Raw genomic sequence first — 27,396 nt, 5'->3', positions numbered from 1 at the left:
CTCATGATGTCACGGTCCCCGTTCGGTGTTTTTAGCCGTTGTGTTTGCTGGCTGCCACCGCAGGCTTGCAGGGGGCTGGGTGGACCTGCAGCAGCGCCCTGTGGAGTGGTGCAGAGCGGAAGGCGGTTTGCTGAGGACGTCAGGCTGTGCCACAACCCGAGTGCTCTCATAGGAAAATCAATAGCAGCAGTAAGGTCCTGGGGAACAAAGAGACTTGAGCTTTCTGCTTGCTCGATTTGTGCCCCTTCACCGTACAATTTGCTTGATAGCTGCAAAACGTAATAGGATCTCCTACTATAAAATTGCTTAGGACAAGATACAGCTCATCTAATTTAACGCCGAGGCTACAGTAGTCACTCAGATTGTCTGTATAGCCAAAGGGAAGAAGGAAGCACCTCCAGACAGCAATTCGTTTCATTTGTGTTAAGCATATATGAGATAATGATAACCCTGTAGAGGCGTGCTGTTCTCTGCCTGCAGAGAGGAGGAGCCTGGAAGAATAATTCAGATGAAATACCTAGCTTTTAGTGGAGATGAATCCTGTCCTTAGGAACAAATGCATATCAATGAGGCCAGGTGACGTGTTTTAAATATTGAAACAAGTATTTTCCAAGCGTGCGCTCTGTTAGGATTTGGCTTTTGTGTCTGGGCATGTATGAATTAGTCACAGGTGTGGGCACGTGTGGTCCTTGGGCTTCCTTTTAACACATTTTGCTAGCGATTGAGCTGCAGCCTGTCACATCAATTTGCCATGGAAAGATTTGCTGCTAATAGTGATTTTTACCAAGAGTGGCTCCTGCGTGTCCCATCAAGTTTTGCTTTAAGAGTCAATTATTTTGAATGCATCTGGGGTGAGAGGATTTGTGAACAAGCTAACTAGGAAGGAAAGGCTGCCCGTGTCACCCGGACCATGCTCAGTATGCAAAGTTTTACAAGTAAGCAGGTAGGAGCTGAGGTCTGTTGTAAGCTACGTGCAAATAAGCTTAATGCTAATATAAACACACAAAAAAAGCTGAAATATCTCGACAAGATCTCTGCTTTTGATGAGAGGGAAAGCAAACGGAGGCATCTTGGTGTAGTGAGTCTGCCCCAGGTGGCTCCAAGGGCTGGGGAGGTCAGGTTTGTCCTGGGAGAAGCGCCGAGGGCTCCGTGTCTTTCTCTGTTCGCAGGAGGGATGACTCCAAAGCCAGCAAAGCTCTAGGAGATGCCGTAGTGAAGGACTGTGCCCTGCAACACCTGCTGATGATCTCGGTAATCCTGTGAGGAGACAGACGAAGCAGGGGATAGTTACAGCATCCTGTCAAATGAGCTGTATCACGCCTTCCTCGCTGCTGTGCAGCCTGTCTGCAGGTACCTGTAGCTCACATATGGGGCACAGCTGAAGTGTTCAAACCCAGCTTCCTGCTTCAGAAGTCAGTTCTGATGCGTTGTGATGTGTCGTGTACCTCGCTGTACTGTGCCTGCCGCTTCCTGGTGCTTTTCCAGGGCGACGTGATGGAGATGGATGTGGAAGCGTAACCGTACCCTGCAACAGGAGGCAGGCAGGGCTGGGGCTGCTGGCAAATGAGCCAGCTCCAGAGCTGGAAGCAGCACAGCCACGTCAGCACTGTGCTTGTGGTAATAAGCTCTGCTGCATCACAGCGGTAATTGGTATTTGCGTAGCGCTTTGCAAATATGAAAGAATTGCTTAAATGCAAATGATAAATAGGTTGGCTTCCAGACCGTCTGTATAGCTTGCCCTCTCAGCTAATCAGGCACTCAGGCAGTTGATATGGATTTAAAATAAAAGATGGAGTCAATCAGCTTTTTTTTTTTCAGTTTGGTTCGGACTAGACAGTTTTATTCCTTTTCAAGGGTGTAGATGAGCTGTGAAACCATCTGAGTGTAGAGAGCTGTTAGTAGAGGAATGTGCAGCATTTTGGGATCGTGATTCCAGGAGGTGCCTTAAAAGCCATGGAAACAGCCATGCTCTGGTTTACTTAATGTGCGAGCTGTTTTATGATGAGATTTACTGTGCTTGGTGCCATAATGATCATTTTACTTGAGAACTTTTCATCCTTCTTGATGCTGATGAGAATTTAAATTTGGAAATGTGCAGAACTTAGTTACTGACTTGGGGTTTTGTTGGACACTATCCACCTGCTTTTTAGTTGGCAATAGTAAACTTGATCTTTGTAATTGTTTTAAACTCTAGTGCAGTTTGGGCAGCCAGGACACTATAGACAGATAATGCATTAGGAATGACTAGAAAAGTTCCAAAATGTGTCTCCTAAGAAAAATGTAATCATGGCAAATTAAAATACATGAGTTAGTATTTTCTTCCATGGAAGTGAAGCCTGATACTTTGATAGTTCACATGCACATAATAATACCTCCTTTACAGCTATTTCAGGACCTTGAAAATTTCCACTATCTGGAAAAAGGAGGTTTTGTAATCATAGCATGTAGAAATTTATGCTACTGCATCATTTGAAATTAGATTACTCTTTAACATAGTGTATTTTAGGATTAATAATTTCAGAAGATTTAAAGCATCCATTCAAGAAAGCTGCTTGGGACAATAACCATCTCTATTGGGTTATCGCAGAAAATCAGCATTGCATTCAAATATTACCGTCTTGCAGTATCATCCTGAAGTGTATTATTCAGCTGCTGAAGTGATACTGCAAAATGAGTGTCATTTTGTCACAAAATGCACGTAAAACTAAACATCAGAAAGGATAAATTATATGCTATACTAGTAGGAAAAGAAAAAACTAAAATCCAATAGTGACAGTTTTTTGAGGTCCACAAGAGTTGAGAAAGGGAAAAATAGCATCGTAAGGAAACCAGTTGTAATAAATTACCTCTCCTGTGGGAATTGTTTTGTGCTCTGAAAAGCAATTCTGTGATTAATTCACCAGAATGATTAATGGACTGATTCTGCAAGAGGTAGCATGCTTAAGCAAAAGATAAGTACAAAAAAAGGAAAGCTTAGTGGTTTTGCAGCTGCCCGTTGTGAAACCGGGTTCTCTAAGAAAGAGACAAAAATGAGGATACTTGCATAAGGAGTTGGACCAATGAAATACAGCAGTTCAGTTTTGATTCAACAGGGGAAACTGGGACCACATCACAAGGCTGTATCATCCCCATGCTGACTTACGCTCTTTCCTCCAAAGTCACCTTAGGTACTTAACTACGCAATTAAAGCCTAGCCACGACAGGCTGGCCCTCTAAGCAGAGGTTTCACCAACTGGATTCAGTCTCCTGCTCTGAATTACGTTTAAGTTTTTGTCTTTCTCCACAGACTCCGTGAAACCAAGATGTGTTTATCCCTCATGGTGGCTTCAAGTAGCACATTCACGTTGAAGAGCATTCCAGTTCTGCTTCCTACATGCTGCGGGTCAGTACCATTTCCCATTTGCCTTTGGACACCTCCCTGGCTGTTACCAGCTGCCTCGTGCTTTTGTGGTAGCTGCCTGTACGATTGTGTCTCTTGCAATAGAGCTCTAATCTAGTATAAAACATCTAGTTTGGCAGCTGGTGATAATTTATCCTATGAAATACCTGGATGTACTTTTTGCCAGTAAAAAATTCTGAAAGCCAATTCATTTGGCTGATGGAGTGGCACTGCTGAAATGTTCAATGTGAGAGGAAAGCCAGGCATGTGTCCAGGGTTTCTAGGTGAATCGGCCCAATTCCCAGGAGCTGTGCCATGTGCAGTGATTGTAAGTCACACAGATGGTTTTCAGCACTCCCAGCCTCCTGCAGGAAGTGTCAGTGATGGCCTTTGCTTTTGGTTTACACAAACCCTATTACCCAGCAAGAGCAAGTTGTAAATCAGTTCTTGACAAGTCTGAAATGAATGAATCCCTTTCCTGTTAAAGCAGGTGGCCTTCCAAAGCATATAAATGTCTACCGGGTTCGCTGTTCTGGATCAGTGTCTGATTTGCTTATGCTTGGTTTCCTTATGGAGATGAGTCAGAGACTAAAGAGTTTCAGTCTAGTGAGGAGCAGAGTACCCATTTTAAGTAGCCGTGCTTTCTTGATTTCTCCTGAGAGGGAGATAGCAGGGACTGAACGTTTCAGCTGATACTGTTGATATTTCACACAGTAATCTTTGAGATGGAGAGTATCAGAACAAAATTACAAGCCCCTACTGCAGCAAGCCAACCAGATAATGCCTCGACATTCTCGAGTTGTTGGGGGTAGATGGACTCTGCTTCTTCTGCAGCCAGCACTGTTCCTGTGCCTTTTGTGTAAAGCATTCTCCTGGTTCCCTCAAATGTGCGCATTAAAGTTCCTTTGTTCATTTTTTGCATTAGCTTGTGGTGCTCTCAGTACTGCATTTCCTGATGTAGTTTCTCTCTTTATGTTTCTTGCCTACTGAATGCTTTTTAGCTGGAGGTTTCGCTTTGTAAATTGTTCTGTTCACGCAGTGCAATATATACCGGTCTGTCAGCAGTTATTTACAATCTAAAGGTAAGTTCCGAATCTTCAAAGCTGCCCATCATGTGGTTTGATTTTCAAAACTGGAGAAGTGCTGTCAGTGTAAAACGTGTTGCTTGAAATTGTACATCTGGCCTGGGCATACGGCTGCCTCCTTCTGTGACCTTACAAAGTCCATTACGTGGGCAGAGCCTTCTGTAGTGTCACGGTAAGCATGAATATGCATTTTCTTATGTGCATTTCTCCTTTTTTTTTTTCCCTTCAGAACAAAACCTGGCTGCAATACTAGCACATTAGGCAGGAGAGGGAGCTTTTACCTTGGGATGGCACATCACTGGCTGTGATTAATTCCTTTGGTTTTTGTGAGCGTGGGGTGTCGTTGCATTATAAAGCATGTTTATGGAGATAATCCACTTATCAGCCCAAGCACACATTCTCTCTTCACTAGATGACAAATTAGTTCTTTCCTTACTGAGAGAGATTATAAGGGCTACCCTAACCTAGAGTAACAGGGGAGGGCATGGCACGAAACTGATAACATCAGAATCAAAAGTAGGAGCAGGAGACAAAAAAGAAATGCATTGAAAAATGGCTACAAAATACAAGCAATCTGCTAAAGCAACTCATTCATCAAGGGGATTTGGCCTTGCCCTACTCTAATCTAAATTGAATCTAATTTAGATTCCAAGCAAGGGATGGGAATCCTTTCCTGAACCAAAACAAGCCTTGCCACCTCCTACCTTTTCATTACTCATTCCTTAATTTGTTTGGGTTTGTTATGTAGGACGCTCAGGAAGAATAGCTTAAAGCTGTGTGTGCCTGTGCTGAATCTGGTGGTGTGATCGCTGCTTTGCTGTACGTTGGGTTGACTTTTTGAGGCAGTAAGAGCACCCAGAGCTGGCAGCGTGCCTCTGCCTGAGGCCCCCAGGAACTTAGGCGTGAACATCTTTCTCTTCTTCCCTGAATGCTCGCTTACTTGCACTGCTACTTGACCTAGTCTGGGGGAGTCCATTGCAGCCTCAGGCTCGAGCAGTTTCTCTGTTTTTTCACTCTAAAAATCCTCTCTGCTGGTGCCCAGATGCATCAAGACTGCCCCAGAGGAAGGGACTGGCGGGTAGTTTTCTTCATTTTTGAGATATTCTTGCTGACCTACTTTCTGTTCTTGCATTATACACTGATAAACAGCAAAGCTCAGCCTCCTGGTTTGTGTATGTCTGAGAAGACCAAATGGTGTAAATCCTTCTCTGAGGCTTGTCAGGGCTCCCAGCACCTGAGCTGAGTTCAGACTGTGCTCCAGGCTGAGGTCTTTTTTTTTTTTTTTTTTTCCAAGTCTTTATTCAGTGCTGTGTTGCTGATTCCCTCTTAAACTGCATGCCCTATTTTTTCTGAGACTATGTCCTGCGGAGTGCGAGGTTAGGAGATTTGGGCATTGATTCCAGGAGGGATTTCTGTAACATGGGGCACGTCAGGACGCTGCCTTGGAGCATGTCCCAAACCTTCACGCTGCCTCGCAATTTTCCAGCTCCTTGCCTGCTTCTTTGACCTGTGCCACTCAGTGGTTTGCCTCCCTCGCTCCCAGAAGCCCAGCCCAGTTCTGAGGCATTTATTACCCTACATATACTCTGCCACCATACAGAAATCTCCTGTGAACCTGTGGATATGTGCTGCATAGTCTGGTCACTGTCAGAGTGCCAGAAATTTTGTGGTGTCTACATATTTAGTTCCCATAGACTGAATTTGTCTCCTGCCGCTCGTAAAGAACGTGCCTCTATCTGCCCAAAATGGTAGCTTAAGCAGGTTGTTGGGCCCCGAAGGCTCAGGATGTGGAAAGCTTAGGGCATGGAAAAAACCTGCCTGCAAGTAGTGGGAGGGAGCACTGCTTTGAGAAAGGGGAAAACCTAGTAGCAAAGCAGGGATCGTAAGAGTGGCTTGGGAGAACTTTGGAGGCAAAGAGAATTAAATGATGGGGTCAGGGTAGATCAGGGTGCCACTGAGAATTTGCTGGAAGAAAAGGAAATTAGTACCTTACAGAATTGAGGGCATATAAAGAGCTAAACATGTACAGTGAACCAGAGCACATGTAGGTTATATACTTGAAGTCCTAACTGATGGTTTTCTGCTGTCTTTATCTTCATGCTTATCAGGACTGTGAGACCTTTTTGCAGCCTGCCAGCCTCCTTATGGAAAGTGTTAAAAGCCACGTGAGAGAGGTGGGTGCAGCAGGCTGGTAATGGGAGTAAGGATTGTGGGCCTGCTGCTTCCTTTCTGCTTCCGAGAACTGCACCAAAAAAAAAAAAAAAAAAAAGAACCTGTATCACGTGAACTGTGCTCTAGACTGCTTCAGGCAAGGGCTGGGAAGTTTTTGTTCTGGTTGCAGAAGGAAATTCCAGTCGAAACCAAGACTGGGTTGGCCTCATTAGAGCAGGACACAGGTGGCAAAACATCTCCTTTCCTGAGATTCCTTGAGTGAGTATTGGGGTCTGCTATTTAATGCATCCAGCCAGTTTTCATGATCCAATAATTGTGCTGTCTTCTCCAACAACCTGCTTTAGTGATGCCCTGTTCTCTCGTCTTGTTTTTCTCTCTGACATCCTCACTCTGCTGCTGCTCAGCACTTCAGTACTGATGAGGGTACTATTTTATTACATTTTGAGCTGAAAGGAATTTGCAGTTTGGTGCTCAGGAATGTAGAGACACCCCATTAAATAGTAATTGATGGAACTGACTGATGTTGTTCAAATTGTGAATTTTTTATTTTTGGGGTATGTATAAGAATCATATGTTTTTAATTTATTTTACAAACTTTAAATTTTTTTTTTTCAAAACAGCTGAAATTAACAAGTAACTGACACACTCTTGCTGATCAGCTTTTCTGGCTGCTCCAGTAAAGGGCAGGTGGAACTTCCCATTGGTAAGCCTGAGTTCTGCTCCAGTAGACTGGGCCAGAGAGGGTTGCTGTCTGGGAGCTATTTGTGTGGGTTCTGTGAAATACACCGTGGGCTTTTGTCTTTTCTGTGATAGTGCTTCCACGTGAATAGGAAATGGTGCTGCTGTTAGTGTGATTGCATTCCTTTGGGTGACAATGTCATTATCAAAACTAGAACAAGTCTTGGAGATAGCTCCTTCTCACAGCAGGGTATTTGTGTTGTATTTTCCAGGTGTAGCCAGAAGACACCAACCTTCCAAGCCAGCATTTTGGCTTTGAGGCTAAAATAACACACAGGAAAATCTATGCACTGCTAGAAGCATTCCTAACTGCATTAGATCTTCCTTATCAATCTAAGCCTGCCTTTGGAATTGTGCCATGGATTCTCAGGCTTGTGTTCAGGTTTGCTCAGTTTCATGCTTGTTTTGTGTGATGCATGGTGTGTCTATCAAGCTGGCTGATGAGTGTTTTCACCGGAAAACAGCAAATTAGTAGAACACAGAATCCGTTTATAGAGGACTGTAGCTATTTGCAAATGTAATGATATGCAAATCATTAATGCAAATGCCTTAATACCCCAAGGAAAAAAAAAGTATGAGAACAGGAGAAAAAAATGAAACATTTCATTCTGAGATAGCACCAAGAGGAAGGTTGGTTTTGTTATTGTATTATTGCAGTCAGTCAAGGACCCTGAAGTTTAAATGCTAAGATTTGGTTTAGTCCAGATTTATTGGCCTGACTGTTCCTTTTGCTCCCCCATTCTGCATTTTTCTCTTGCCTTCTACTGGAGCTATAGCACCTGACTTTGCATCTGTTGTTTGTACAACAGCTACAACAATGGAGCCCTCTTTCCCCAGCGAAGAATAAAGAAACTTTTCTGGTTTGTGCAGGATTAAGAAGGTGTCAATATCTTAAAGTAACTGAAAGGGTTGTAGTTGGAATGGTACTTCCTAAAGGGTTAGAACAAGGTCCTGTGAGGTTACCATTCTCCTTACCATACTTCACATGCACAGCTGGACACAGGTAATGGAGTATGCTGATGTTGCTGACCTTTTCTGTCAAAAGAGAAGATTTTTGTCCACTGTCCTACTGTATGCCTGCCTTGTGTGGCATTTCATTTCTTCCCATTCCACAGAATTGTGCGGGAAGAGGACCTTGTGCTGCGCTGCTGCAGCAGCTTGTGAAATTATTTAGGGTAAGAGGATGCTGCTATCATCAGCAGGCAAAGGCTTTTGATACTTTGAAGTACTGAAGTGCTTCCTGCTTGCACGTTGGCACCCATATGTTCCAACAGCATAACACAATGTGGGGAAAAGAAGGGACTGCAAAGCTCTGCCTAGAAAGGGAAATCAGGTGAGGAGGTTTTGCTGAGCAAGCTGCATAAAGGCAGGAGAAAAACTGATATTGCCAAACGAGCCCATGTGTGATCATGGGCCAGCCATGAAGGTATGGGGGTCAGTGGTGGGGTGAGGCTGCGTAACCTGGTCATTAAAGCAGGAAACAGGAAGCTAAAGGCCCTCACCTCAAGGCCAGATTTAATCTGTGGCCTTGAGCAAATCCCTTCACCTCGGTCTACCTGTGCCTCCACTCTGCCTCTTGGGTGGGAGGACCTGGTACTGCGTGGGCTCAGGTGTTAAAGGGCTGCATCAGTTTATGGATGGATACGTACCCAGTACCTACTGAAAGCAGAAGGAGGTGACACCGGAGGAGTATTCAAAACCTGAATGCATTTTGCATATGCTTGTGTGCAGAACTGACCCTACGTGTCTTGTCTGGTCTTTAAAATTCTGCTTTTATGGCCCCCACAGTAATTGAGAGGAAAAATACCATGCTTAATATTCTGCTACAGATTAGGAGCAATCGTGGTATTTTGAATCAACTCAAATATGCTGCTGTGTTTAAGATACTTGTTAATACTTTGCTGTGATGTTTTTTTATAATTATTTTAGGTTTTGGTTCCTCTAAAAATGCAGCTTTATTTCTTGCTTTCAGAGAATGAGAGAGGCTACTCTGACATATAGGAAAAAGCACATTTCTTTATAAATTGAAATAAGCTTTCTGCTTTTCTGAGGTTGTGTGAAATTCTTATTTCTGCTTCAGAAACAGCTTTATGCTTGTGCCTTCTGTATGTTGTGCTGATGGGTGTCATTTCTTAGAGAAACAACTAGTCTGATACTAGTTGTGTGCTGTTGCTCCAAGATGCTGGGAAAGGGTGGCAACGTCTGTGGTTGGTGAGAAAAAGACTATTTATAGAACAAACAGCTCCTGTGTTAGGAGATGTCATTCCTCGTGTGGCGTACATCAGGATGCGTGTAGGAGGAGGAAGGAGCGATGTCAAAGCGTTGGGAGTTGCTCTGCAGCAAGCAGCCCAAGCCCCACCAAGCACCTTTCTCTCCGGCTCCCCGGGTGGGGAGAACAGTTACACGCAGGAGCTGAGAACATAATCCAGGCAAATGGAGTACGGTTACGTGCAGCCAACTGCGAACATCTGTCGGGGTTGTGCTGCTTAGTGCACGGCTTGGTTTTTAATGTAATGAAATTTCTGGCATAAAACTTGTTTTATTGAAAACAAAAAAAAAATAACAACAGCAACAAAAACTCCCTCTTGAGATGGCTTTGTTTGAAGTCTTCTGACAAAAAGTGGACATCCCATCATCTTCCTTTGCTTGCCACGCATGAGGGTTGAGAGAGAGCTCTGCTTCCCTCAGCCTCCCAGCTATTGTTCTGCTGATCCTATACAGAAAAGCCTCTAGAAAGGCTTGAGAATATAAAATGTCTTGGTTTTAGAATGAAAACTGTACTTCCCAAACTGCTTTTAATCAAGGACTGTTTACCCTGGAAGCAATAACTAGCTGCTGTAGAGGTACTGTGAGCATCCTGGGTACATGAATGATCAGAATTTAGTAGCTGGTGTACTGTTAGGGGCTGAAGGCCATGTGTCGTGCCATTGGAATGGAAATGATCACACCACTCCTTACTGGGTCACATATGTAGCCTTTCACCTCATTCTTACTGGGATTTTATGACTATATTGATAGCTTCTGACATCACCACTTTTATGTAGAGGGATATATTTGTCTCTTTAAATGAAATATATGTGTAGTGTTCACTCTCTGATGCAATCAGCATGGCTCCTTATCCACAATCTGCTGTTATCATCGGATGATTGTATCTAGACAAGAATGCTCTGAAGCTGAATCTATACAAGCATGAAAGAAAAAGACAAAGGACATTACTGTACAAGTAATTTCCTGTTTTGATCATTCAACTGTATATAATAACAAGGAAAATGTTATGGAAGTTGCAGACAAAATTTAATTCTCATCAGACCAGAAAGCTTCTCTCTTAATTACGAGTAATAGCAAATATCTTCTTTTTTTTTTTTTTTTTTCTTTTAATAGGAAGTGTTTCTGATAATAATGGCCTTCTGGAAGCACCACGCTGAAATTCTGTATTTCTGTATTTCTGAGTGTGGTTAGGGAGAGCCCATCAGCAGTGTCCCTTGTTCTGGAGGTGAGATCCCCATCTCTAGTGATGGAAGGAAGCCGTTTCTGTTTCCAAAGTAAGTACCATCCAAAGAGTTGGGTTTGGTTTCATTTAGTATTGAGGGTGGGCAGGTAATTATGGTATCTTTAGGACCAAGAGCACTCTTGAACTTCTTTCATCCTCCATGTGGCACTGGCAGTTGGCACTGATTTTCAGTCCTTGCCAAAGCACAGACTTGAGCTGATGACCTGGTTTCAGCTTACCTTGAAGTAAGCAACCTCTGTGACCTTCGGGCAATTACATGACTCAGGTTGCTGGCTCTCCTGTCCACGGGATGTAGAACTAGGGATGCTTTTGTTATGTTCTGTACAAGGGCTGCTGTTGGAATTGCATTATTCGCTCTGCCTTCCACCCTGTCTGATTTCACAGTTGTTTGTTTTTTTTTATTATTATTATTATTATTTTATTTTAAAGAAGTGGCTGATGTGTGGCAGGAGCACATGGATATCTGTATGTGATATCAGCAGCTACCGATTCATTCTCCTCAGAGCATCGGATGTTTTAATTAGAGCCAAAGCCAGTGTTTTTATATAGTCTGTAGCTTCTAGTTAAAAGTAGTGACTCACTGTAGTTGGTTACTGCATGCAATACAGTCTATTTATGTGTAGCATCCTCTCTGTTCAGTGTAATCCACGTGCTCTTCAGAGACACCATGGAGGAAAGAGTAAGTGTCCATCAAACAAGCAGTGAGAGGGGACAAGGGCCGATGAGGCTTGCCGGTATGGTATACGAGGCAGCAGGGTACAGACAGATCAGGATGACAGAAATAAGGGTACCTGTTGGGGGGACAGGGGTTGAGCAGGGCAAAGAAGACAGAGGTGAAATGGGAGGAGTGAGGGAGAGGGGGAAAGCAAGGCAAGCTTGTGGAGCGGGTCAGAATTGGTACCATATCCCTAGGTTTAGTCTGCAGAGAGCTTTCTGTATCTCTCTTGCTTTTATCGTGTCACAGAAATCTAATTCTGAAGTCCTTATTAAGCATCACGTACGTCTTCTATGGCCAAATGCTTCTAGAGCTCGACAGGCACCAGACACCAAACAGAGAGCTGTTCTGCTGCAGGGATTTTATGTTTCTGCTAAATCAAGAACTTCAGATCCTTGGGGTGAAAGTGCAATATTTGCCCCTGCACGTGAGATATTAGGTATTGCGTTCTACCTGGCAGTTACTGTGCAACTTTAACATAGCTTTGTGCTGCTGGTTTTGTTTGTTTGTTTGTTTGTTTTCCTAAGAGAATTGATGTATGTCTGAAGAGTCTCACAGTAACCAGGGAAAAGGGATAAGTGATAGACACACATACACTATTTGTAGATAAATGAAAGGGAATTTTCAGAGCAATGAAGTAGTTTAGGACGGATCAGTTTGTTGGTAGAATATTAAGAAGAATCCATGCCAGAAATGGAATATCACAGGGTTATGGGATTCCTTTTTTCATACAACTCATGGCTTTTCTGATGAAAGTTTTGTTCTCCATTGACTTTTCATCAGTCCCCAACTGGGACCCTGAAGAACTCCCTGTCATGAAATCTCAGGACAGAACGCCTCGTCTGTGACGGGGACTTTCCAAGGTGAATAATGAACAGTAATACCATCAGATGACAACAAGTGCATGCAGCCAGAATGATGGGAGAACACAGAAACAGCGACACGGTATCTCTAACTCTTCAGATCTGTATTGCCTGAAAAACCTCTCTGAACAGAGGCGCCTGCTCTTGCCTCCTGCAACAGCGTGAAGCGCCTCTCCCCTCCCAGCTCTCTGCGGGAATACAGAGAGGACAGCGCTATCTGCCGGCCCTGCAGAGCACTGCTGGTGTTTTCCAGGTCTTCAAAGCAGAGCACTAGGGATATTTTATCTCCTGCCCACAGCACACATCTACTCACACACATTTTCCTTGGTATTTCTCCATGTAGCCTCTGCTTTCCTGTACAGAATTTGGCCTTTGGATGAAAACCTATGATTATTCTAAATCTGTTTTTTGTTGTTCTTGTTTGGTTGGTTTTGCTTTTTTTATTTTTATTTATTTTTTAAGTTAATAAAACAACTACTGAAGTTCAGCAAGCTGTAGCACAATATCTAGCCAGGAGAAGGTGCTTACTTGGATGCTGAAGTACGAGCAATGAGTTCCCTTTGAAAAACAGTGGTTTTGACAACAAAAGTGATTTTTTTTTTACAGATTAAAAGCTCTGTATAACTTGCATTATTTTACCCAGCCCCTATGAATTTGACCTGGAAGATGTTTCTTACTGTCTGAAGACAAAACATCTTTCAAATTTGTCAAAAGACCTTTCAGATTTGTCGTACTGAAGCTGGAAAAACTGTTTCTCCTTTTTTTGTGTGTGATGTCTAATGTATTATGTGTACTTGTTCTTTTAGATGACAGTTGTGTTAATAGGAACGGGAAGTTGGAAACCTACAGATAGAAGGTATATATACACAACATGACCAAAAACCAATAAAGTTTCTTTCACAATGGAGATGTGACTGCAAGATAGTAAGTATATCCAACCAAACATCTCCTGTACAAAAAAAAAAAAAAAAAAAAAAAAAAGTCTCTTGGAATCCTTTGTATTCCCTGGACTTCTGTGTAAACAAAGCACATTTGAGAGGTAGCCCAGAGGTGTCTTTTAGGAGGCTTGAAAATGAACTTAAAGCTGCATGCCCCTCGTTTATTAACGGCTGTGACGAGCTTCAGCCTTGCTCACCATTTAAGGAAAACCGCAACAGCCAGCTCTTCAATTCAGCAAAGGTAAGGTGCTAACACTTGCTGAACAAGATTTTTTTTTTTCCAGAAATACAGTCATTGCATGGTGCTACAATAATTGATGCTTTGGTGTATTTTACTAGCAGTAAAAGTTTAGAAATTAAATGAGCAAATGTGAATGAATGTGTGTGGCAATCTAACGCTAATGGATTTTCAGCTGCTGCTGAAGTGAATGGGCTGAGGAGAGGCCTAAAAGCGTATTTGTGAAAGTGCCACCTCATTAGATTCCAGGTTGGTAAAACAGCAGTTCAGTTACAGCACACAAAGGCTTGCTTATGTGCATATGCACTACTTGATTTTATTGGCATTGAGTCTCAGAAAACAATATCTCAAAAGTACCTGGAGCAACACCAGGGCTTAGAATTTCCAGGATGTATACCATAACACACCTCCAAATATGGCTTGCACTAAAGGTCTGAAAAAATGTTTATTTAGTTGCTGACCACAGAGTTAGCAATGTGCAGGAATGTCTCTCAGTGCCAATTTCTCAGACAGAGAGGACAATTTTCAGCCCAGCCTTCAGAGTGCACCTGCTGCTTAAAGGGATCCAAGTCCCCAGACCCTGCCAGCCCTCTGTGCATGCGCAGGCTTTGGCTTATGCAATGCTGTTGTATGTTTGAGAAAGCATTTCTCTGACAGGGAGCACCACTCTGGAAGCATTACGGGCTCACAAACAGCTCAGGCAGCCGGCTTGCCAGAGCAGTTGGTTCTTGTTCACAGAGAGAAGGGATCTCTGTATCCTGTCCTCCTCATTCTTTGTCCTGAAAGGAAAATAATTCTCAGAGCCAACAATAAATAGAGGTGTGTTGAACAGCCTGTGTTTTCTCTGGGAGGTAAGGATGGCAAAGGGATCAGGTCTTGTGTGTCTTAACTGAAAAGAGAAGGGAGAGCAGCTGGTGTTAAAGGGCCAGAGTATTGCCCATCCAGAGGCCTTGGAAATCAGCTGGTCTCTCCTGCAGGCACGAACAGACCTACATAAAGCTCTGCGAGTAGTAGTAAATCAAGAACATGCACAATCCTATACATTGGAAAGATGTTTTGCAGCGTGTATGGGACAGAAAATGGAGTGGTTGTTCAGTATGGAGCATAGCTGTCAGGAATCGTAGGGGTATGTGTGTTGGGAACCCGAATCTGCTACATTCGTGGGGAAATAGAAAAAAAGGCTGGAAAGCAAATTCAGGCAGGTGTTTATATCAGAGAGCAGGTCAGGCTGCACAGTTACTCTGGGTACCTGCGTTGTGAGAGCACCGACAGGGACCTCCCTTGTGTATGGGGTGGGTGTCTGGGAGGAGCACACAGCTGGGGCTGGGCGCACCTGAAACTGCACTGGGAGCTCTGCATCGCCTGGAAATGTAGGTCTGCAGATGGAAAGGTGTATGAGGAGTATCGCTGTCTGCTGCTTACAGTAACTGGGGCCAGATGTCAGTATGTACATGGCGAATACATTTAAAATCTTGCATGGGATAAAGAGAGAATTGAAATTGTCCTGTAAAGGCAACTAGAGAAGTCTGCCCTTACAGTGGATTTCTGTAGAGTGTTTTTTTAAGTGCTTGGGAAGGATGCCTTCATCTAATTCAGCATTTTTAAATGAGTCTTATCAGCATTATCCTGTGTGACTTTGCTGCAAACCATTTCTAGTTTGGTACCAGCTCGAGGCTGCTCTCAAGGAGCAGCAGTGAGCAAGCGTGAAGGGTGATCCCTTGCTTTTTGTGCTCCTTCCTCCAGCACTTGTTGTGCATCGGGAGCTTGCACTGCTGCTGTTGGCTTACTGCACGGAGACTGGGATGACTGACTAGGAGCAAGTGATGCCGGGGTGGGTCTGTGTTGGCTCCTGCCAGACAGGAGAGGCTGTGCAGGGAACAAGCTTTGCTGATGTGTAGCTGCACAGCGAAGAGGAGATTTGCACTGAAGGGAGCTGATGTGACTGCGATGGCAGAGGAAGCTGCCGCGATGGCTGTCACATGGAGACCAGAGATACAGGTTTTGTGTTCCCACTCCTGTAGCCTGGCTCGGAGACCATAAGAGTGAGGGATTAGTGGGGGCAGGGGTGCTGAATTTATTTTTATCTCCTTGTCTTGTTGTGCCTGTGCAAAAGTGCCAGCCTTTTTTTTTCCCTTTTTTTTTTTTTTGCCTGTGAAGCATTAACTGGGTGGGTTGCCATAGCAACTCCTTCACGGTAAGTTGGGCTGCTTCTTGCAGAGAGATTTCTCCCTCACCATTCAGTACCCTTCAGCATTTCCCCTGCAGCAGCAAAATGGCTGAGGGCTTTGTGGTGCCGAGGACCCTGCACCCTGTGGGTCACACCTGTCCTCAGCCTGCCCTCTGGAAGTGTCAGGGCAGGAAGGAGCGGCTGTGCATCCTTGGCTTGGGTGGGTTGTGGAGGATACGTGCTCTCCACCCCTTTCACAGCACAGAAAATTCAAAGAGGCTTCCAGTACAACATCCCATGTATTTGCAGGTTTTTCTGACGAGGTCTGGGCAGTGTTTCTTTTCTGCTCAAGACAGGCACATGGAGATGTTGGAGCGGTTCCCAGCTAAGCCCAGATTGCAGTAAGAGTGAAAGTATCTTATCCTTTCATTCTCAAAACATGCAGTATAGCTGAAAAAAAAGTCCAGGGAACACGTTCTAGCAGTTCAATAAACTGGACTGACTACAGGTATTTGTTTTAAATCACCTTTGGTTTTGTCTGTAGTACATGAAGCATACTCTAGGTGAAGGAATAAAGTTCAGAGCCAGGTGAGAGAGGGTGTGATCTCCATGTACTTCTCTAGCCTATGACTTTTTGTGTTACAATCCACCCAAATCCAAGCCCAGTTTCACCAATTTTCATCTCTGGGTACAGTTTGTCTCCTTAAATAGTAATTAGAGCTCCAGTCTCACCAGGATGGGTAGTGCGCAGCGCTTGAGGTCTGTACATGAGTGATTCTGAGGGACAAACTCATTAAGGATATTTGTTTGTTACTGTAATTTAAATTGGTTGACAGATGAGTTCTGGAGTGCCTGGGGTTAGAGGAGGAAAGGCTTCTGTTTCTTGCTGGAGGAGCACTGAGGCACCTGAGAGCAGGGTTGTGCTAAGAAAGGAGAAGAAATGATGAAGGGTCAATTAGTGGCTGCTGACCAAATGACAGAGCTGCTGCTTCCTCGTAAGCCTATAGTTCCAGCCCCTATTGTCCCTGGCAGGATTCTCCATGATAGATGTAATTAGAGCAGCCGCAGCACACGCAGTACAACTCTGCTGATCCATGTCCTGTGCTTCCTGGCAGTGCACCTGGCTTCCTGAGAACAGATGTGATTTCCACCCCACTTCATGAAACAGGTGGTTGTCAAATGAGATGGCCGTGGACATTGTTCAGTAGTTCCTGGGTCTATAAAAAAACCCTCCATCGGCACTCATCCACCACACACAGGCTGGATTGTTCCAGAAAAGTTAGGAGCAAATCCCATGGCTTTGTCTGCCCTTCCTTTTGTTGAGCTGTGAAGCACGGGGCGATGGGAGAAAACAACTGACTGACTGTAGTAGGCTGTGTCCTTCCGTCAGCTCTGGGTATCACAGTTGCTATTTTGTCTTTCTGTAGAGAAAAGTGAAATGTTAGGGTTTGGATATTCATCAGGGCTGGCTTTTAAGGGGGAAATTGGAAGTGTGTTGCTGGCATCTGCAGATGCGTTGCTGGCATCTGCAGGGCAGTGACTTGTCGGTCTCCCCAGTCACACCTGGCTCCTGGAGATATAGTGAATGGGTCTTAGCTGTGATGAGTTTGGGAGTGCACAGAAACCCAAGCAGCCTAGGAGCAGAGGGAGCAGCGAGTGAAACTTGACCACCAGCATACAGGAACCATCATGGCTTTGGTCAGTTGCTGCTGTAATACTTCAGGGCTGCAAAGGTTTCAGCTCCCAACCAGCCGAGGGTTGAAACCAGGCAGAGTACAACGTGTCCAGGGGGTAATAATGGAGCAGAGCAAGGAGCTGAAAAGATGTCCTTAGGTAGGAATTACCTGGACTTGTTGCATGGCTCCTCGTGCACCTACACCTGATGTTCTCTTCCTGAGCATTTGTGGTTCGGTGCCTGATGCTGCCTGGGAGATGTGGGTGCTGCTTGGACCCTGGCATGCCTCATGTAATTCTGCCATCGCAGAAATGCAGCATGCAAGGGAACCGCAGGAGGGGGTAGCGGGTGCTGAGGAGGCAGTTGCTCAGCACATGGTTATTGGCAGATAGTAATGGAGTGTACTGACATGAGCATCATCATCATCTCATGATGATGTCTAGGAAAAGCATTTGCTGTCTTTGTTCTGTGCCTGCTTCGCTTACGCAGCACAGGGACCAGATTGTACGCATGTGCCCTTAGCACCAAGCCCCCAGCACCAGGCAGGTCTGGACCTCAGCAATGTTGTGCCCTACTGAGAGTAAACGTCCAGCTGACGGGCTCGGAGCTGATGCTCTCTGCTGCCTGCAGTTTTTTCTGTTCGGGTGAGTCTGACCGTCTGCACGCTGCCTGTGTCCAACACTTGCTTCTGGGTTTTGGCACTGAAGTTGCTCACATGTCGTCTGATGGGATGGGTTAGGTTTAATTCAATAGACTGTGCTGTTTATTGAGCTGCCATCAGAGCAGACGCCTTAAAAAGAGGGAGCACATTTAACAAGCACTTCATTTTTCCCTCTCAGTCCACTGTGACCTTCAAAGTTGGAGAAGCCCTTCTGGGCGTGGTGGCTCCAGTCCAAGAAGAGAAAGCCCAGCCTGCTGCTGGCATCGACCCCCTGGGAATCAGACTGGAACATGAGGAGAGAGGATTTCCCAGTATTTCCAACTGCGACCTTCAGAGCTATACGAATGTTAATATTAACCTCATTAGAGGCGGAGGCCTTTGTGTGACCTCGCACGGATAACTCTCCCCCTCCCTCAATCCGGATTTATTTCGGAGGCCAGATAAGTGATGCTAGCATCGCTAACATCCTCCCTCCGGCTCCAACCAAGCCCCACGTCCGCGCAGCCGGGGCAGGAGGATGCCGGAGCGCCGCCCGCTCCCCTGACTCCACAAGGCGCCGCAGGGGGGGCGCAGCCGAGCCCCCCGAGCTCCTTCCCCGGTGCCGGGAGGAGCCCGGCTGCTCCCCGCGTTGGGGCCGGGGCCGGGAGGAAGGGAGGGGAGGGCCCGCGCATGCTTGCCGGGAGCCGGGCCCCCCGCCCGGGCTAGGCAGGGCTCGGCGCAGCCTTTGCCGAGCGAGGGGAGGCTGCCGGGGAGGCCGGAGGGCGAAGCGCCGCCAGCCCCATCCCGCGGCCACCTGCTGCTGGCTGCTGCCCCGGCCCTGTCCGTGGTGCTGCCGCCGGGCCGTGGATCCCGCCCCGCGGGGAAAGCGGCACCCGAAGATCCGGGAGCGCTCAGCAGCATCCACCCACCCTCGGCTCTCTCCTCCAGGCACGCCAGAGGCATCCTGTTGCACCGGGGACGAGGCGGCGAGAGGAGCCGGAGCGTTTTCCGCCAGAGCCGCTGCCCAGGCTGGGATCTGCTCCTCGCTCCCAACAATGGCTGCGCTGCCACGGCTGGTGTGGGTGTCCTCGGCCGTGCTGGTGGTCTGGGGTAGGTGCTCCGTTCCTCGTCATCTTCAGGTTCTCCTCCAAATCCTCTGCTTCCTTCCCGGAGGATGCTTCTTTCAAGTGCCGCTTTTCCTAGCAGGGTTTCTTGAAGGCTGCCGTGGAGCCCAGCCTTCAGAGTGGATTTTAGTTTTGTTTACAAGAGAAGGAAATAACGTTTAGAGAGTTACTATGAATGTAACGGAGTTAATGTGAACAAAGAAAATGTATTCTTGCTAAGTGGATTTACCACAGAAAACGTGTGCTTTTATATGCATGCAAGTTCTTTACTGTTTCCTTTTTGCTGTTGTTCTCAAATTTGCAATGTAATTTAACGTGTAGTTTCCTTAGAGAGGTTGTGCAAACCAATATGCAGTGCGTGTTCAGTGCTAGTTGTCCATGCAGTGTGTGTAAACTAGAGGAAATGTGTAGCTTTTATTGCAGTTTCAGTTTTTCCTCTGAAATCCAGCAAAGGTTTGCTAGTTTTGCAAATACAGCTAAATGTAATATGCACGTATACCTACAGCTCTGTGTACGTGTGTGTGTACGTGAATGTGGGTGTACATATTTAATTGAACTGGAATAAAACATGATCCAGTATTTTTTTCTTCCTTTCTCCCAGAAAGCTGTTGCTACCCACGGAGCTGGTAGTATGGGAGAACTGGAATCCGGCTGTTCCCCAGGATAGGTCCCAGGATAATTCAGTGCTCAAGATGTGGGGGTTAATGGGATCTCAGAGTCTGGGGAGGAAGGGAGCAGCTAGCAAAATCAGCATCTTCAGTCAGCTACACTCTAGGCTTTGGAGACAGGTTTGGACAGACGTAACCCAGCATTGTTTAGCCCAGAGGACGAATGTCAGCAGGGATTTAGTCTGAGATGCTGTTTTGAAGCATTCGTTTTCACATCAAGTATTCGACTTCACAGATTGTGATTTTTGTCTTGGTTGGGAGAGCAGTATTTTATAGTTGCCAGTGTTAGCACAAATCTGATTGGAAACATTTTGAACAGGAATGCATATAAAATCAATAACTCCCCCAGCTGCCAAATGTACTCGAGTCCAAGCCCCTTGGTTCCTTGGACTGCTTATGAAACCTAGAAACAGGAAGCGAAACAGGAATCCTACCCCTTTGTTCTGAACACATTGCCAGATTAAAACATCCAGACCTTTTAAATTAGCACAAAGAAGAGCGAGCTGTTCCTCCATGCTTGAATTCTGGGCTTTCTCTCATACCAGACACTGTAATTGCTGCTGAAACAGGAGCATGCTCAGCATGTGCGAGAGAGAATGAACGGTGCCTCTAAAGCAGCATTAATTACTAGAGGGAAAATTAAAGTTGTGGCGAGGCAGATGCTGAAGAGGTGAATCTGCATGAAGTGATCACCCTCTGTTAATTATTATGAATTATTTATGCCTCTGAGAGGGAAGCTTGGTAAAATTTGACATTTGAGACTTATTTGTTGTCAGAGGGTGCTAGTAATGAATCAAAAGGTTTTTCATTGGGGGATGATGGGGTCATAAGTGCTGAGATGTGGATAACTGATATGTCTCTTTTTCTTTCTTAACATTTCTTCTCGCTTCTCCTCCTAGCTGGTTTTTGTTATGCAGTATGTGTTGAAGTTCCATCAGAGACAGAGGCTGTCCAAGGAACACACATGAAGCTTCTCTGCATCTCCTGCATGAAAAGGGAAGAGGTCACAGCCAGCACGATGGTGGAATGGTTCTACAGGCCGGAGGGTGGAAAAGATGAACCCGTATGTATGTTTGGTAGCTGAGCCCTTGCTTTCCTAGGTCATCTTGTGTAACATGGGCCAGTGAAGGCATGTAGGAGAAGCCAAAAGGTGCTAGGAGAGTGAGTTTGTCTTGCCACAGGGTCCTTGATGAAGAAGAGAGACCTAAATACAAACAAAAGGTTTATGCCTCGTTTTCATTCAAAGTCTGTAGAAATGTCTAGCAGGCTGCTTTAATGACATGGAGGAGAGACAAGCTTGGAGCTAAATTCAGCTCCAAACTGCAGGTCTGCACCGTTTGTATAGCATTTTCACCCAGAGGTTCCACAGCACTGCTTTTGGTCAGTATCTAAAGTGTCTTTTCCATGTTTAGCTGTTATCCACACTTGCACATAGCAGGTACCTGTGTCAGGAAAAGCTGGAATCTGTTGGTGAGCCCAAACATTTGGGGCTGTACATGAATGTACATGAATGAGAATTTCTAGTTCTTTTCCTTTAATATGTATTGTCCAATATATGAGGGAATTGAGAAGGGAAATAAAAGTATGGAGTGAGTCCTGGCTGCCTTGGCCAAGTCTTATTTCCTGGGCAACTTCTTAACCCTGAAACTGTTCTTTGGAGGTTAAATCAGGCTCTGCTAAATCTGTAGAACATAATTTAATTCTTTTTTTTTGCTACAGAGAAAGCAGTAGTGTGCTGACTGTGGCATGATCTCTGTTGTTTTGGATCCCTGTCAGGAAAGGGTAGAATTAAGTTTTCACGGTGAATTAAAATGAGAATCTTACACAAGAGGCAACTGGAAATCAAGAAAGAATGGTAAATCTGAGAACAAGGTTTGAGTGCACGCATTTCTTTCTAGCTATTTTATGTAAGTGTGAATAATTACGTAAGTACCTGCATTTTATTGTGATTAATCAGAGACAGACAAGACAGCAAATAGTCTCTAACTGTCTGAGAACAAAAGGAGCCACACTAGGGAGTGAGGCAGGCATTCACTTTTAGTGACCCAGGCGATGTATGTGCTGGTGGCAACCCAAAGAAAGGTAATGACGGTGAGCTGGGGCAGGCAGTGTAATGTTGTGAACTGTGGTCAGCCAGAAACTTACCAAAGATTAGGCCTGTGAAAGCCACCTAAGATCTGTTCTTCTGACATATTATTTTCACACTGCTCTATTTCTTCTGCAACACTTCGATTTCAGCTGAGTATCCCAGGGCTTACTGAAGATGACCGTTTGTCTTTGCAGTATTTATTTTCTGTGGTACCTTCTGAAGATGATCCAGTGACTGACAGGCTGGTCATTAAGACTACGGGATCCTAATTTTAGTTCCATTGCTGATCTTTTGTGTCATTGTCCCTGTGTCTCTCTGCTGTTCTGTGCCTCAGTTTTTCTACTTCCACAATGGGGATAATTCAGTTTTCTCTCTTTTGCAAAGTAGTTTAAGATTTTGAGGTAAAGGATGATAGAATCTGAATACATGTTGTTCCCAAGGAAGTCATATCCCAGACCATACACAGGTGTACCTAGGGAAGAACAGAGTTTCAACCATTTCTTGCATATTCTGTGGTGTTGTCCAAGATATGAGTCAGTGATTAATCTGAGTATCCCTTCATGTTTCCTCACAGATCTACAAGTACAGGAATACAAATCAAGAATTTCCAAGCCGCTTCAGTGGTCGGTTACAGTGGAATGGGAGTAAAGACATGCAGGATGTGTCCATCACTGTGTTAAACGTGACCTTGAACGATTCGGGTATCTACACCTGTAATATCACCCGGGAGTTTGAGTTTGAGATTCACCGGCCTCTCTTCACAAGCTCCAGACAGATCCACCTCACCGTGGTGGAGGAGGGTACGGAGGACTGGCAGACAGTGCGTTGTGTCCTAACGTGCCATGGGCATTGTCTAACAGGGACATAATTTTGTATTGCATGGCAGGAGAGGGGTGACTGAGCTCCCAGGTAGCTGTGTCTTTCTTTGCCAACAGCAAGTACTGTACAGGGTTCAAGAGGAAAGCCCAGCTTTATTTTGTTTCCTGACTGCAGCCTTGCCTTGGGCACAGACTGCTTGTGTGAGTGTGGGAAGGTATAAGCATGGAAGGCTGAGGCAATGTCTGGGAACAGCTGGGCAGGCACATAGTGCAAGCAGAGGTTTCCAGTTCCTCTGCTCAGAGAACCCTCGCTTCTCCCCTGGTGGCTCTGGGATGCTACAGCACGGCCTTTGCCAGGATACCCACAGCTTCTCCTTCCTCACTTCCGCCCCCTCCCTCTTTGAACAACTCAATCTCCATTTTGATAGCAGTCTGTTGCTTCTTCCCTCTCCCAGCCCCTCCTTCCCTTTGCACTGCTCCTGTCTTACCACTCCTTTTGGTTTTGCTCACGTCTGTGCTGAGATCCTGGCTTGTTAGAAACCATTAGGAATCCTGCTGTCCTCTACAGAGAGGGACAAGAGTTTTTAGCCCTCATCTTTTCCTGTTGTGTCTACCCTTTCCTTCTTCCCCACAAGCATCCATGTTTTGATCTCTCTCAAATCACTGCCGGCACAGCACAGTCAAGTAACAGCAGCGAGTAAGACGTACAAAGGAAGCAGAATGTGAAGATGAGACAGGCACACGGTGAGCAATCTGTAGGAATGTGTAGGTTGCAGAGAATGCAAGACACGTGCAAGCCTGTGCATACTTGATGCCTGTGGAAACACACAGTGGAATCACTGCTGGCATACATATTCTGCTGGCAGCCTTGCCTGCTCCCTGTCTTTTGACCCATGACAGTGTAGTGGCACTTGGGTCTGTGGCACGGTGGGTTAGGAAGGATGACAGGAGGGTGGAAAGTTTGAATGGAGCTGCTGTGCTCTGACAGCTGCATGTAAATGATCAGAGATGATTTCATTTTCTCAACAGCTGGAGAAGACTTCACCTCAGTCATCTCTGAAATTATGATGTATATTCTGCTGGTCTTCCTCACCTTGTGGCTACTGATAGAAATGGTCTATTGCTACAGAAAAGTCTCTAAGGCAGAGGAGGCTGCCCAGGAAAATGCGTAAGTGTGACATCCCTCCAGATGTGAGTGGTTCTGCAAGGGTCCTTCAGATGTCTCAGTCCAGGTCAAGCTGCAAGAAGACCAAACCTTGGTCTTGCACGTTTCTAGCTGATGCTTGCTATGTCTGGAATAATTGCGGTGTTCTGGAGTACCAAAAGAGACAGTGTAGTAGCAAGGTGAGGGATGTTGTACGGGGAAGGGAGGGTGGCCAAGGTGGGCAGTATTCCAAAGTAGCCCAGCATGAACTGTGCGGAGATGCTCTCCTGGAAGGCCTGCCCTCAAGAGATCTGACTCACAAGTCTGCAGCCTGTGCTACTTTGAAAAAGCAGAGGAAGAGAAGGGCAATTCTGGCAGCTGACACACCAGAGATGTTCCAATTTTTACGCTGGCCCATTCCCATCTCTAGGAAAGCTGTATGTATAGGATTTAACAGTTGGGAAGGCTCACTGTCTGCTCCTGACTATGCCAAGGAGAATATCCTACTGTGAGCATCTTCTACAGGTGGAATTTGTTACCTTAGGGATACTTACAGTCGTTCAGTATCTCTGAAAGGGTGAATGGGCCTGAAATGTGCACTTGAAGTTAAGCTTTCCTCTTTCCTTCCAACTACAGAACAGACTACCTTGCAATTCCATCAGAAAACAAGGAAAACTGTGCCGTGCCTGTGGAGGAATAGCAGAGAGGATCCAGTGGAACAAACGGCACCAGGGTAGGTGATGAGGGAGCAGTGAATTGCTGCTTGTGCCTGTCAACCCCTCACCCTTACTACAGCGGGTTAGGTGTGTGTGGGACTGGAGAAATGGCAGAGGGGAGATTCCTGGAGTCTGGCTTTGCCCCTTCTCTGGAGCTTCTCCAGTGACCTTAAAAGCAATTCAGGTGTCTTTGGATGGTGGGTATACTAATTATTTTAAACCCCAAACCAAGGCACATATTTAGGCCATGATTTCATTACTCCTCCTTTGTGCGTTCCTGTGGAGTTGGAGACAGTCACTGTCCCCTGCAGATGGGGAACAGGAGGAATAAATGGCACCGTCTCCAAAGGATACGTCTCCTAGGAAGGACTCTGTGTGCAAGTCTGTCATCTAGATCTTCTAAAGACTTGTTCATGTCCTGTCAGGTATCACGCTAAATGTATCACGATCCTCACTTCAGTACCTTCAAATGACTTGCACTCCAAGGGAATTCTCTCACTTGCAGGGGCTCTGAAGACAGAAGGACCATGTCATGCCAGCCAGGTTTGAGGGGGAGCTCTACGCCGTCGGGAGGAAATACGGGGAAGTGTAAATTCTCTTCCATTTGCCTTGGACTCTGTACAGCCTTGACTTTGGCCTCATGACTCCATTCTGAGCTGCCAGCCCATTTGTTAATGGACTCTCCTTTTGAAGCATGCTGAGCAAAGGGCACAGGGGTGTGGGCAGCTCGGCTCCTTCCCAAGTTTCAGTCCCCTCATCACGTTAATGGCTTTGTAAATGTTAGTGTCATTCCTTAGCTGCTGTCACCACCACTTTTATTTGCAAAATATGCTAGTTCTCCATTGCAGAGGTAAAGGTTGTATGTATCGTGTTGTTCTGACCTGCAGGACTGGGAACGAGGTCATTTAGGGTGATGTTCCACCATTTGTTACAGCCCCAGCATTTATTGTAGGTGATAAACAGAAGGAGTTCAATTATTTGAGTTATTGCTCAGTAAGTTGCTCTGGACTTTGGGCTACCAGTGCAGATGTAGAGTATGAGGTATGAAGACTATAAACGCATTGGAATTGATGAAAAATGTGTAGTAGGAAGGATGAGTCCCTGTGCCATGTTCACACTTGCTTCTGAAGGAGGGAGCTGAGAACATAAATCCTGAAGTACTCCTAATTTGGGAGGCTGTATGATACAAAAATCCCCTGTACCCTCCCTTCCACTTAGCACGTGTCAAAATTCTTAGTTCCTTCCATTTCCCTTGTGTAGCAGGTTTACTCCTCAAGCATGCAGAGACACAATGGTAGGAATAACCTGTGGAGCCGTGTTCAGCAACAACAGGCAAGCCAGTCAGACAAGGTATGCCTTTAACCTGTTTCTGGGGAAAACCCTGAAAGGATGACAGCTGGCAGCAAACAAGCATGCCAAGTAAATAGGCTGCGTAGTCCTCACAGTAAAAGGACCGACAGCTTTGTAAAATGATAGTACTTGTAACCGTGATGGTCTTCTCATGCTATCGTGCAGCACCACCTAGAGGAATATGGAAAGTGGTTACTTTTTCCTAGTTTTGTAGTAATTATGTATTACGTGATGATTAGTCTCGATATTCATTGTAAATGACCCACTACTGCACAGGAATTACACTGTAAATTCAGTGTATGCAAACTGACCTTTTAAATTTTAGTGGTTTAAACAGAATAAAATCAGTTTTCTGGCCTCAAACATAGATATTTGAGCTCAATAACCAGGACTATGAGGAAACAAATGGTAGAAACATTGGCCGGGGTAGAATTGTACTTAAAGTGGGAGAAGGTTTTCTTTTCATATAGTAGATGGTGTTACACCCCTGCTGCAATGGAGCCTGTACTGCTTGCAAGAGCTGACAAATTTTGCTACACTGACCGCTTTTAAATATTACAAAGTGCTTGTGAATCAAAAGCATGCTTCCTACATATGGAATTTCCCCTGCTTATGTTCTGCTGCAGTTTATGTGTTGCTAAAAATCACAGAAATTGTTCCATTTGTCAGTCAAGCCCAAGCCAGATTTCTAACTGGCAGTTATTCAAAAATGCCTTTTTTAGAGCAGCGTCAACTTCAGTAAACTACTAGGATCCAGTCTTCACTGTAGGATCTTTCTCAAGTCCAGAGCTGAGTCTGGCAACGTGAGCACATTTTCCAGATGAAGCACGCTTGTAGTCTGGGCACTGGTTCCTTAAAACATAATGTCCAAAAATAGCTCCTCTTCCACTTTTGATGGATATCTTTGTTTTCCCTAGGCCAACTTGCCTGACCTTAAGGCACTTTTGTGCATAATCCTAACTCTAGATCCACAGCAACAGAGGAGTGACTATACAATAACTACAGAGTTTCCATTGCTGACCATGGCAATAATGCTCAGAGTGATTTTTAGGTAAGGTTACATAAATCTCTCTCTCACTTCAGCTCTGTTCCTCCCAGTCCTTGTGAAGTAATGATAACCTTCTGATGTTATAATGTGAAGTCAAAAAAGGAGTAAATTGAAAACTTCTTGAGAGCTACCTCAGGTGGTAAAGAAGGGCCGTCCTTTAGTCCTGCACCTTCAGGTATCTTACATGCATCTTCTTAAGATGCCTTTTGGACAAATCTTTCACTTTTCCAGCTCCTGCATACAGATATGACTATTGCCCTGTGTTGTTCTAGGTAGGGGAAAATGGTGTCTAAATTCTGCTCAAGAGTCCCATAGTGG

General features: G+C 45.2%; 1 protein-coding gene and 2 long non-coding RNA genes across 7 annotated transcripts in view; all 3 read left to right on the top strand.

Moving 5' to 3' along the window:
• Positions 1-5,714, top strand: part of LOC121058701 — a 51,855-nt gene extending 46,141 nt beyond the window's left edge. For both annotated transcript variants that reach the window (XR_005814306.1, XR_005814305.1), the window contains exons 7-8: positions 3,287-3,382; positions 4,419-5,714. This is a non-coding gene — a long non-coding RNA (uncharacterized LOC121058701). The remainder of the gene's footprint in view (positions 1-3,286; positions 3,383-4,418) is intronic.
• A 106-nt stretch (positions 5,715-5,820) lies between these two features.
• Positions 5,821-12,559, top strand: LOC121058469. The gene is made up of 4 exons (XR_005814206.1): positions 5,821-6,638; positions 7,587-7,756; positions 10,756-10,916; positions 11,525-12,559. It is a non-coding gene; the product is annotated as an uncharacterized LOC121058469 (long non-coding RNA).
• A 708-nt stretch (positions 12,560-13,267) lies between these two features.
• Positions 13,268-27,396, top strand: SCN3B (sodium voltage-gated channel beta subunit 3). 4 transcript variants are annotated; one of them, XM_040534046.1, is made up of 6 exons: positions 13,268-13,642; positions 20,813-20,976; positions 22,577-22,802; positions 23,850-23,988; positions 24,601-24,697; positions 25,186-27,396. In XM_040534046.1, the coding sequence occupies exons 2-5, from the start codon at positions 20,878-20,880 to the stop codon at positions 24,662-24,664; spliced, it is 528 nt and encodes a 175-aa protein (XP_040389980.1). In that variant the 5' UTR covers positions 13,268-13,642; positions 20,813-20,877; the 3' UTR covers positions 24,665-24,697; positions 25,186-27,396. The 4 variants fall into 4 exon arrangements, with proteins under 4 accessions (XP_040389980.1, XP_040389981.1, XP_040389978.1 ...); XM_040534047.1 differs by lacking the exon at positions 13,268-13,642 and adding an exon at positions 15,396-15,470; XM_040534044.1 differs by lacking the exon at positions 13,268-13,642 and adding an exon at positions 18,832-19,231.

Source organism: Cygnus olor, chromosome 22 (assembly GCF_009769625.2).
Source record: "Cygnus olor isolate bCygOlo1 chromosome 22, bCygOlo1.pri.v2, whole genome shotgun sequence".
In the NCBI taxonomy this organism is placed as follows: domain Eukaryota; kingdom Metazoa; phylum Chordata; class Aves; order Anseriformes; family Anatidae; genus Cygnus; species Cygnus olor.
This window is presented reverse-complemented; position numbering and strand designations above follow the sequence as displayed.